Genomic DNA, 12676 nt, shown 5'->3' with positions numbered 1-12676 from the left:
GTTTCAAATTCTCTCCCTCCCTCCCTCCGTCCCTCCCCACCTCTATGCGTACTGAGATGATAAGCAATTTTATATAGATTAAGTGCACAATCAAGTAAAACATTTTCCATATTAATTCTTTTGTGAAAGGAAACCAAAATAGAAAAAAAATTAAGAAAGTGAAAAAATCTTGCTTTGGTCTGGATTTAGACTCAGTTCTTTTTCTCTGGAAGAAGATAACCTTTTTTTTTTATCATGAGTCCTTTGGGATAGTTTTGGATCACTGTATTGCTGACAATAGCTGATATTCATAGTTGTTTAATACTCATTTAGGAAAAAATTTGAATTCTGAACACTCTCCCTCCCATAATTCCTCTGCCCACTGAAAGGGGAAGAAATGTGATGTCAATTATACATGTGAAATTATGCAAAACATTTTCATATTAGCCAATTCTCAAAAAAAGGCAAGAAAAATAAAAGTCAAATTATGCTTCAATCTGCACTCAGATTCCATCAGTTCTTCCTCTGGAGCTGGTTTAAAAAAAGCCATCACTTCTTTCCATCATATATCCTTTGGAATTGTCTTGGATCATTGTATTGAACAGAAAAGCAAAGTTATTCACAGCTGATGGTTATACAATATTGCTGTTATTGTGTATCATCTCTTAATTTTCCTCACTTTACTTTGCAGCAATTCACGTGAGTCTTTCCATGTTTCTCTGAAACCATCTTGCTCATTCTTTCTTTTGAATTGAAGATATTTTCCTTCTTTTTGGTTTAGATTTGTTACATTAAAATACTCAGTTAACTCCCTCCTTCTCTACCCTCCTTCATTAGAGAAGGCATCATTTGATAAAAAGATATACACATATACATAAAATTATGTCATTTCTATTCATCATTTCTTTCTCTGGAGGCAGACCTATTTTCAAATGATATTTCATTTTTCAAATGATATTTCTGTTGCTGTATATAATGCTCTCTTCGTTCTGCTCATTTCATTTTTCTTAATTTCATGTGGGTCTTTCCATGTTTCCCTCAAATTAACATTGTCCTTTCTTATAGTGCAGTAGTATTCCCTCACAATCATATGATACAATTCGTTTAGCTATTCCAGTTGATGGACATCCCTTCAATTTCCAGTTCTTTGTAATGACTACAAAGAGAGCAGCTATAAATATTTTATAACATATCGGCTCTTTTCTTTTCCCCCTGATCACTTTAGGAAATAAACCTAAAGTGGCATTACTGGGTCAAGAGTTTTATAACTCTTCGAGCATAATTCCAAATTGTTATCCAAAATGGTTGGATCAGTTCACAGTTCCCCCATCCCTTCCAATGTTTGTCATTTTGTCTTTTTACTGTTTTAGCCAATTTGATAGATGTAAGTTATCTCAGAATTGTTTTGATTTGCATTTCTCTAATCAATAATATTTTGGAACATTTTTTCCTATAGTTATATGTAGCTTTGATTTCTTTATCTTTTGACCACTTATCAACTGGGGAATGGCTCATATTCTTATATATTTGGCAAATTTCTGTTTTAGATATGAGACCACTATCCAAGAAACTCTAAAATACTCTCCCTGCCCCAAATTCCTGCTTTTTCCAATCTTGACTATAAGAATTTTATTTGCACAAATATTTTTAATTTAATGCACTAAAATTACCAATTTTATATCTCATGCTTTCCTTCTCTTCCTTATTCATAAATACAATAGTGTTCCATCACAATTACATAAAACAACTTATTCAGCCATTCCCCAGATGATGGGCATCATTTCAATTTTTTTTGGTTTCCTTTCACAGAAGTACTGCTATAAATATCTTTGCATATATAAATCCTTTTCCTTTGATCTCTTTGGGGTACAGATATAATAGGAATATTGCTGGGTCAAAGGATATGCACAGTTTTATTGTCCCTTGGGTATAGTTCCAAATTGCCCTCCAGAGTGGATGAGTTCACAACTGCACCAACAGTGTGTGTCCCAGTTTTCCCACATCCCTTCAACATTTATCATTTTCCTCAGAGCTGTTCTTGCATTTCTTTCAGCAAGTGTTTGAGAACTTTTTTTAAGGCTACAGATACCTTTGATTTCTTCTTCTGAAAATTGCCTGTTTATATCCTTTGACCATTTAGCAATTGAGAAATGGCTTGTATTCTTATTTACTTGATTCAGTTCTCTATACATTTTAGAAATGAGGTCTTTGTCAGAGAAACTTGCAGTAACTCTCCCCCCGCCTCGCCCCCAATTTCTTGCTTTCCTCCTAATCTCGGCTGCATTGATTCTGTTGGTGGGAAATCTTTATTTAATGTTTAATTTATTTTACATTAAATCACATTTAATTATCCTCTTTACTTAAGTGGAGTACTGAATGGAGTTACAAACAAATGACAATGTTCTTAGTGTGATGATTTAAAGTATAAGAAATGAATATGAACAATTCAGAAAAATTTGGGAAAACTTACACAAAGTGATATAGAACCAGGAAAACATTTTACAAGGCAACCTCAATAATCTAAAGGAAAACAACATTGAAAGACTTTGCAACTCTGATTAAAGGTAAAGTATGTTTCTTGCCTTTCAGATGAGAAATGATGGCCAATAGCTATGGAATGACGCATACGTTTTTTAGAAAGGTCAATGTATCGATTTGTTTTGTTTGAAAATACATGTTAATTATTTGGGACGGTTTTATGGGAACAGGGTAGAATCCACTGAGAAGTGCTAGTGAGGTTAAAAAAAGAGCATTGAAGATGTATCTTAAGAGGGAAACAAAGAGTGTCCTTATGTGCTTTCTCTTTTAGAAGGCAGTTCAGAGCCTCTAGACCAAGAGCGAGCAAAGAACAAATGCTGACTTGCGGCTGGATGTCTCCAAGAAGCTGGGAGTTCATGCACATTTATGGAACCAGTCAGATTGGGCGCCATCTTCCCAGGCTTGAAATTTAGGTGTTCCATGGGATTTCTCAATCTCTCCCTTCTCTTCAACCAATCTGTAGCCTAGTCCTGTCAATTCTGCCTTTGAAACATCTCGTGTATATTCCATTTGAAACCCTTAGCATTAATTTTAAGGAGAGTGGGCAAGGGGCTAGGCAGTTAGTGTGACGTGCCTTGCTCAGGGTGTGCAATGGGGAAGTGTCTGAGGTCGTATTTGAACCCAGGACATCCCGACTCCAAGCCTGGTGCCCCCTCGCTGCTCCTGCCACTGCCCTGGTATTGGCTCTCATCATCTTATGCCAGAACCAGCAATAGTCTTCTGGTTGGTGTCTCTACCTCAAGGCTCTCTCCCCTACAGCTCCTCTTCCATTCAGCCATCAAGGTGATCTTCCTTCACCATGTTACGTCCCTTCAACAACCTCCAGTAGCTCCCCGTTATCTCCAGATCAAATATAAAATCCTCCACAGAGATTAAAAAAAAAAACCCTTTCCAGCCCGGACCCTTCCTGGCTTTCCGGCATCTTACACCCGTCCACACGCTCTGTGGTCCAGTACCCGGGCCTCGAAGTCCCAGTTAACATCCCACCTTCTACAAGAAGCCTCTGGGGCCACCCTTAGCGGCAGACTGACCATTCTTCTGCTCCGTACCTCTAATTTATTCTTTAAACACACGGTGTGCACAGCCCCTCCATTCGGCAGGAGGCCCGCCTTGCAGGCAGGGACCGTCTTTTGTCTTTCTTTGAATCTCAGAACTTGGCATAATGCCTGGCATAAAGCAGGTGCTGGTTGACTTAACGGGCAGCTGGGTAGAACAGCGGTTAGAGAGCTGGGCCTGAAGTTGGGATTACCTGGCTTCAAATAAATACCTCTTAGCTATGTGGCCCTGAGCAAGTCACTTAACCCTGACGGCTTAGCTTTTACCTCTCTGGGGTTGGAGTAGACACAAAGGCAGAAGGTAAGGATTTAAAAAAGGAAAGAACAAGAGTTTATTCTGGGAGAATTTACAACTCTTTTGAGGAATATTCAGGACTTAGAATGAGCAGAGAGGAACACTATTTAACATCAGTAATACTACCAAGTAGGGGAAAAGAAATTAAAACAATTCAAAATCGCTTTGGGCAATCTGTAGATAGAAAGAAGACAACAAAGACAAGAAGACAGAAGTTGAGGTTCAGGCCCAGCTATTTGTAACTGAATGCTGTTTACTGCAACATTTATTCAGTATGGTCGAATATTACTGTTCATTACTAGAATTTGTGCTTTTGTCAAAAGTAATGAATCCCTCAGGAATACTAGCTCTGTTTCCCCCAGTTATTCAAGCCTGAAATATGTCTAACTTCTGGTGGATCCTCTCTTTAAGAGGTATCACTAATCACCTAATACTAGGTGTATCACCCAGCTACTAGGGCTGGGGCACAATGTCTGTGGGGTAGAAATTTAGATGTTTTTTTTATGGTTTAATCTTGAAATATAATTTCTTTTTATGTGACAACACTAGTGTTAAAACTTAAGAAAAACCTGTCTTTGCTTCAAATTTCTTTTTCCCCATCTGTGCTATTGTAATAGGAAAAGATTGGACAAACACATTCAACGTAAGAAAATAGTAATCATAAAGAGTCAACTTCAGAACATTTTAAAACAACCAATTCTTTTAATTAGAAAGCAACAAACATGCAAATAGCAGGTATAGAAATTTATTTGAACCAACATTTTCACTATAATGAAAATTATTTTTGAACATTGATCCAAGCTCCCTCGTCTGCAGGTTAGGGAAAATATTGCACTCTGTGTCTTCTAGCACCCCTCATATGTGGCAAAAGGTTTTAAAAACATTTTGCTAATTTTTCTTGCACACTCTCCCAAATTCATGCACACAATCGTTCCAAATAAATGTTATGTTATAAAAAAAACCCTTAATATTGTGCTAAAGCTCTGTAAGGAAAAATATAATAAATGTTGTATACAAATTTCAGAACATCTAAGTGCTTGCTGAGTAAAGCTGATTATTCTTCGTCTTCATTTTCATTCTCCTGACCGGAGCCTTCTGATCGGTCACCTTCTAAACGGTCTGTAACCACAAATATGAAATTAGTAAAGGGAGTGTATACCCAGCATTATAATTGTCAATAACCTGAAACAACCTGCATTAAAAAAATCCAACTATAAATAATCCAGCTGATTAGTGTATATTCTAAAAGCCAGGATTCTAGTCCTTAAAAGAAAAGGAACAGGAGAGCTGGGATGAGCTTAGAGTATCACCAGAATAATGCGAAATCTGTACTCCACGTGCTTTGCATGGCCCTGGTGGACAAAGCAATGGGCAGGGAGTTTGAGGATGTCTCTGGTGATTGATTCTCTCAGTTATCTGCAAAATGCAGAGCTTGTTACTATTTTCAGATTAAAGAGGAAAGGGATTTGGAAACTCAGAACTAAATAAGCACTAAGTGTTACAACATATTCACATTTAAAAGCTTTGAATTTACTATACGGCAATCTTTTGGAAGCATCAGAAGCTTTTGGTTACCTAAGTTGTACAGAGCCTACTTTTCTTTTTTTAAAGCCCTTATCTTCTATCTTAGAATCAATACTATGTATTGGTTCCAAGGCAGAAGAGTAGTACCTCAATCCACTGAGTTGCCCCTTACAGAACCTACTTTAAAAAAATTAGGATCTAAAAAAAGAGAGAGAAAGAACAAATGATGCCAGCAGTGTTTTCATGAAATAAATTCTTCAAGGAACAGTTGCTACCAATCAACAAAACATTTATTAAGCACCAGCTATGTCCAGGTGTTGTTAGCTCCTGGGGGGATACTAAGAAAAATGAAATTCTGTTCTCAAGGAGTTACATTCTAGAAGGAGAGCCAACATGTGCACAGTCAAGTATACACAAAATAGGTGCAAATTAACTTCTGGAAGGAGGCAGTAGAAATTAGGGAATCAGAAAAGGCCTCATCTATGGTGAGCCAAGGGAAACTAGGGATTTTAAAGGGTCAAAATAAGGGAAGAGTGAATGACAGATTTGGAGAGGCATGAGATATCCCCAGATGAGCTCTGGAACAGCCTTTGGTCCAGTTTGTTTGGAATATGGAATTTGTGAAGGTGAAGAATATGCAATAAGCTAGCAAAGACAGATGATAGCAAACTGTTGTGATAGGGTAAAGACTTTCTATTTTTATTCTATAGGCAACAAGGAGCCCCTGACGATTTTTGAGCAGGGGAAGAACGAGGAAATATTCTTTTGACAGGTGGAAAATGCAGGAGAGGTAATATTCTATATCTATGATTTGGGACTGGTGGCAAGGCACTTTCACTTTTGGAGCCAATATCCTGACTAGTGAAACAGGGACGATCCTATTGATCATAAGATAAGGGTTAAATGTATAAGATACACAAAAAGTTATTATTCCTATGCCAAAGAAAGGAGGACTCCTGGATGGGATGCCAGTTTTGACCATTTACCACCCTACTCAATTCCTCTCAAACTTTGCTGTGTAGTTTATGTGTATTTGAACTTATTTTTTTCTGCCCTTCCATTTTCCCAAGTCACCAATCATACTACTTCCCAGTTCGCAAAATGAGAAGAAACCTATCAAGTGAGGCAGAATGAAGAAAGTAGGACAAGGACCACAATTAATATAGAGGAAAACTGTAGAAAATCTCAGACCTCAGATTGATGCAATGATCAACCTTGTCTTCTTCTTTTTTTTTTTTAAACCCTTACCTTCCATCTTGGAGCCCCAATGCAGAAGAGTGGTAAGGGCTAGGCAATGGGGGTCAAGTGACTTGCTCAGGGTCACACAGCTGGGGAGTGTCTGAGATCAGATTTGAACCTAGGACCTCCCATCTCTAGGCCTGACACTCAATCCACTGAGCTACCCAGCTGCCCCCTCTTGTCTTCTTTTTTACAGAGCAAAACCCCATGCTTGTGCCAATACACAGTATTGACTCCAAGATGGAAGGTAAGGGTTTAAAAAACAAACAAACAACAACAAAAAAAAACCCCAAGCTTGATTTTCTAAGGTTGTTTTAATTTTTCTTTTGTATTGAAAGTGTCCATTTATTTATTTATATTATTTTTATAGATATATTTTATTTTACCAATTACATATAACAAATTCCATATAAGTTTTCTCAAGTTATATGATGTAAATTGCCCCCCTCCTGGAGCTGACAAGCATTTGATCTCGGTCATACATGTATAGTCATGCAAAATGTTTTGCAGGAGAATAAGCTTTTAAAATCAAAAGCCCCAAATAAAAATCCAAGTAAATTAAAGTGAAAACCTTATGCTTTAATCTGCATTTTTGACTCCAACAGTTTTTTCTCTGGAGGTGGATAGCATTCTTTGTCCTAAGTCCCTCAGAACTGGATCATTGTATTGCTGAGAGGAGCTAAGTCTATCACATTTGATTATCCCACAAGGTTTCAGTTACTATGTACTATGTTCTCCTGGTTCTGCTTATTTCACTCTGCATCAGTTCATGTAGGTCTCTCCAGCTTTTCTGAATTGCTCTAATTCATCATTCCTTACAGTACAGTAGTATTCCACCACTGTCATATACCACAATTTGTTTAGCAACCCCCCAATTGATGGACATCCAACTCTTTGCCCCAACAAAAAGAGTAGTTATAAGTATTTTTGTACAAATGGGTTCCCCCTCCCTTAGTCTTGTCTTCATCCCACTTTTAAGCAGACAAGTGGTAAACTTAGTACAGAAGGAGGCACATACTATCAGATAAGGACAAAGTGTCTGTTTTGCTTAGGGTTTTTGGCGGGAGAGGTTTTCACTGTTAGTATGGAAGTGATGAATGTAAATAAACAAACAATAAAGGAGTTACTACAGGACCAAAGTGTGTCCACACATCTAGTGTGACTCCCTGACTCAAAGAACACCTCTCTACTTTCTTCTGTCTTCACCAATAACTGCCTCAAGGGGCCCAGGCTGGTCAAAGATTTCCAAAGAAGAGCAAAAGAGAATTGTATTCATTCCCGTAAAGAGATGGCTGGGGTTCACTGGATGGTGTCAGCAGGGCACTCAATGTGGTAGGATGGGATGAGAGCTTGGAAACTTAGGCTCTACTGTGTCTGGGCTCTACTAGCACCCATAAAAAAGAAGTAGGCACAATGTCAATTTCTAGAAACTTTTAAAGTTTTCCCTTATTTTGCCACAAGGGAATCAAAGGAAATTTTTTATAGATGAGTTAAAACTGACGTTTGGATTATTCTTTGTTTTTGTTGCTTTTCTAGTAGCAAAGATTTAGAATTGGCTCTAAATATATGTGTGACGGTAGTTTTTAGTTTTCAGAGATGACGTTTCAAACAAGATGAGAGTGACTGTATTTTTAGTCTCCTAAGAACCTTATGCTCAGTCAGGCACAGTAAAAAAAGGAGCTGGTATGAAATATGGGATCAATACAGATGCCTAAACATTCCAGGAGGGATTTCTTTTTTCTGTTGGAAAATTTTATTTAATTAATTTAGAATATTTTCCCATAGTTACAAGATTCATGTTCTTTCCTTCCCCTCTCCCCCTCCCGTAGCTGATGTGCAATTTCACTGGGTTTTACATGTGTCATTGATCAAGACCTATTTCCATATTATTAACATTTGCACTAGGGCTATCGCTTAGAGTCCACATCCCCAATCATATCCCCATTGAAACGTGATCAAGCAGTTGTTTTTCTTCTGTGTTTCTGCTCCCACAGTTCTTTCTCATAAATTCCTCAGAACTGTCCAGGAGGGATTTGAGATCACAAAACAACAGAATTTGAAAGCTAGAATAGACCTTGGAGATCATGTAAGCTGAAACTTATTTTACAGATGAGGAACCTGATGCCCACAGAGGTGAACTGACTGGGCTTCAAGTCACAAAGCAAGGTTGTAGAGCCAAGGCCAGCACCCTTCCTCTTGGAGGGCTTTCCCCACTACACAAAGAGGTCCTTTTAATCTTTAAATCTCATTAGGCAGGACCAAAGATTTAAGAAGCAGCAGGAGGCAGCAAGAAGACTACTGGCAGAGGAATCCCAAGTTCTGGGTTTAAATCCAATATTGGACACTAGCTCTGTAACCCTGGACAAGACACTTGGGCCATGAAATAAGGACTGCTGAAATCAAGTGGCTAACAGTAAGGTGCTATGGAACTTGAGCTAATATTACTCTCATTCTTTCGTTTTGCATCCACTCAAAATAGGCTGCAGGGTCACAGCTTCATGGGGGGTAACCAGCAATTTTTTAATTCAGGGAGCTCAAGGCAGAGCTTGGATTCTGGAATGCCAAGAAACATGAGAATCTTCCTGCTACGTGGACGAGCATTCTGCAAATACTTCTGTAAGGAGGTAAAAAGAGAGCGAGCTCCTTTCTCCAACTCAACTCTCATTAATTTTGTCGCACCATAATGTTATCTGGGTCACAAATGCCATCTGCAAAGTCATATTGAATGAAATCTTGTTCAATGACTATTGCCAAAAAAAAAAATATGCCACTGTTCTTTTGGCCTGTCCAAAGTGCAAAACAAATCTCTTCAAGAGAACACACTGGCTATGAGAAATGAAAAAGCTAGAAAGACCTGCATGAACTGATATAGAGTGGAATAAGCACAGCTGGGAGAACATTGGATATAATAACAGCAATATTGTTCAATGATCATCTGTGAAAACTTGACTACTCTCAGCAATGTAATGATCTGGGACAGTCCTAAAAAAAAGTGCTCTTCACCTCCAGAGAAAGAACTGCCTACAATCTATCCTCAAACACTGGCAAGTCACTTAACCCTATTTGCTTTAGTTTCCTTATCTGTAAAATGAGCCAGAGAAGGAAATGAAAAATCACCCCAAATGGGGTCACAAGGAATCAGACCACCCACTGTTTAGAATGGACCTTAATGGGCTTCCAGTCTAATACATACAAAACATGCCTGTTTCCTATTATTTACTTTTCTGGAGCTTGGTCTATTCTTCATCTATATGAAGAATTGGTTCAGAGAACTTTCTGGTTCTAGTTTTATGGCTCATTTATCCAATGTCTGTAGTAGTAGAACTTGATATGGTAATACATGATTCTTTGGATCAAATCACTGGACTATTAGTATTACTTGTTCATTAGATTGCTAAAGAAAAGAAAAATCATGTCTTTCTAACCTCAAGGCTTTGGTTCTTTTGTTTTTTTTTAAATGTCTCCTACAAAGTTTTGAGAATACTATCTAAAAAATTCATAATAGCCAAATGAAGTTTATGGTTGAACCAAAATAAAGGACCTTCCACTGAGGGTATTTTATTCTATAACTTTTTAAAGTGCTTATTTAAAAAGAAAAATTTCTCATTTAAGTAAAACCTGGAATATGAACATAGTACTTTTATGAATAAAAAATCATTTAGATCAAAACATGGTTTTAGCCACTAACAAAGTTTGATCCTGTCTGATATCTTATCAGAAGATTGAACTTGTGTGGATCTACTTTTAGAAAAAAGGTCCTATACAGGGCTCCCTAATAGAATATAATTTGGAACTGTGTACAAAAAGCTACTAAAGAATGAATATCCTTTGGACCGAGTTTATCACCATTGGCCTATAGCCCTAAGAGATCAAAGAAAGAAGATGTGGTCCTTTATGTATAAAAATATTTATAAGGTGTGTGTGTGAGAAAGAAAGGGGAGGGAGACACACCCACAGACAGAGACAGGGAGACAAAGAGACTAAGGGATACAAATCAATTGGAGAATGGCTGAACAAACACTGGTATATAAGTGTAATGGAATACTAGTTCTCTAAGAAATGATGGGAAAGACTATTTCTCAAAGACACATGGAAAGGCTTACATGAACTAACAAAAAGAGAAGACTGCAAAGCTAGAAAGACTTGTATTACAACATCAATATAAAAACGAATTAAAAAAAAAAACCAACAATTCAGATTAACTAAGCGACCAACCATGATTCTAGAGCACTAAGAATAAAGAACATTCCTTCATGAGAGAGGATGATGGACTCATAGGAAGAATTAAAAAAAAGTACATTTTTAGAAGTGACCAATGTGGGAATTTGCTTTGCTTAACTAGGCTTTTTGAGGAAGGTTCTGAATTTCCTTTCTTTCTTTTTTCAATAGGTGGAGGGAAGAAAGAAAAAAGCTTAACAAAAAACAATCATTATTGTTTTTAAAAATGCCTGCTGATGGACTGAAGTCCAACTCTTTCTTACTTCTATGATGCCCATATTCTTTAATAACATAAATTTTATGAAGAAGGCACTACAACATTCACCCTAAACAAGGAGAAGTGGGGGAAATGTCATACCTTGGACAGCTGTTTTGCTTTTACACATTCTAACCTTAGACCCTTTTGTCTATCTATGCTATAAATTTCAAATGGTGAAGATATTACCAATCTAGTTTACCCAGCATCATGACAATACCCAAAGAAAAACAGTCTCTATTTTATAGGATTATTTGGCTTAGAGCTTTGGAAGAGATGTAAGAGATCATCAGTCCACTATTCTCAATTTACACATGAGGTCTACAAGATAAGTCACTTACCTCTGGGTCACACAAATAATAAGGAGCAGAATTTGAATTCAAAAGCCCTTTCTATTATATCTTGCACATTAGGTCATTCAGTTTAAAAAAAATGACCACAAAAAAAATCTTATCTCAAATTTGGCTTGATTCATAACAACTAACAGAGAGACCCTTATTTTTTTTTACTGAATAATAAATATTCATGATTCAATAAAGACTGTAACATATATTTCTGGTTGCATGAGATCACCAAACCTCATGATTTATCACCTGGAATTTTAAAATGTTGGTTAAATAAAAGAGGTCTCTGGGTTCTCTTCACTGTTTGGCATGTTGCATTTTTTGGTGTGTTCAGCAATGACTTTTGAAAGGAGTTAATTGGTTCTGACCAAATGTGGTACATTGCTGAAAGGTATTCACAATGTGCCTTAAATATCAATTGCTTGGTTGATTTGAAATTGTAGTTGGTAGAAGTTTTAAAATATACATTTTCTGAAATTTAAATAAATATCAATGAAATTTGGCTCATGAGTAGTTTTTATAAGGACATATGACTGCAGAGAACTGAAGATTCAGCTCTTGCCTTTTATTTTGTGATTATTTTGAAAGGTCCATACATGATGAGAGTTGAGTATGATCTCTCTTATGTCTTGGACGGTATGGTGTTAATAAAATGTTTCATAGAGGTGACAGTAAAGACAGACAGATGCCTTCTATAATTCTTACCAGCTCGGATATGATTCAAGGAGGCCAACATTCGTAACATGAAAGAAGCCGGAACAGTAATAGTGTTTCTAGTCTCCTCCAGCATTAACTCATTCCGAGTTATAACCTGTAAGGTGAATGAAATGCTTAAGAGATCAGAGTGACATTCAAAAACTATCATTAGAGCTCTGAAGATCACTAAGGAAATTGGAAAGATAAATCCACAACTATATGATAATTTACAATGAAGTTAGCTCGCTGCTTATGGAGGAAACACCTGCAATTCCTAGATTCTATTCAAATTTCTTTATTCTAGATTCTTCATGCCAAAGAACTTAGTGGGTCTAGCAAGATCAGATATACAAATACTGTAAGTAAGGACTGCATAAAGCCAAGAACAAAACTCAGTTCCTCAGGCTGCTCATACTCATGAAGGCAAAATCAGACCCTCACTTTTTTTTGTGGTTTATTCCCCAGAGGGAACAACATGATGCATCCTCAGGGCTATTGCCTAAGACACGGTTGACATTTTTATGGACACTTG

At 37.2% G+C, this 12676-nt stretch overlaps 1 protein-coding gene across 16 annotated transcripts in view; it reads right to left on the bottom strand.

The window, feature by feature from the left end:
- Window positions 1-4549: 4549 nt before the first annotated feature.
- The window catches only part of DCAF6 (DDB1 and CUL4 associated factor 6), a 162690-nt gene continuing 154563 nt past the window's right edge, over window positions 4550-12676 (bottom strand). For all 16 annotated transcript variants that reach the window (XM_007480727.3, XM_007480726.3, XM_056815500.1 and 13 more), the window contains 2 exons: window positions 12154-12259; window positions 4550-4986 (listed from right to left, as the gene is read on the bottom strand). In XM_007480727.3, the coding sequence (XP_007480789.1) occupies window positions 4922-4986; window positions 12154-12259 (171 nt within the window). In that variant the 3' untranslated portion in view covers window positions 4550-4921. The remainder of the gene's footprint in view (window positions 4987-12153; window positions 12260-12676) is intronic.

The sequence above is a fragment of the Monodelphis domestica genome, chromosome 2 (assembly GCF_027887165.1).
Source record: "Monodelphis domestica isolate mMonDom1 chromosome 2, mMonDom1.pri, whole genome shotgun sequence".
Taxonomy (NCBI): domain Eukaryota; kingdom Metazoa; phylum Chordata; class Mammalia; order Didelphimorphia; family Didelphidae; genus Monodelphis; species Monodelphis domestica.
This window is presented reverse-complemented; position numbering and strand designations above follow the sequence as displayed.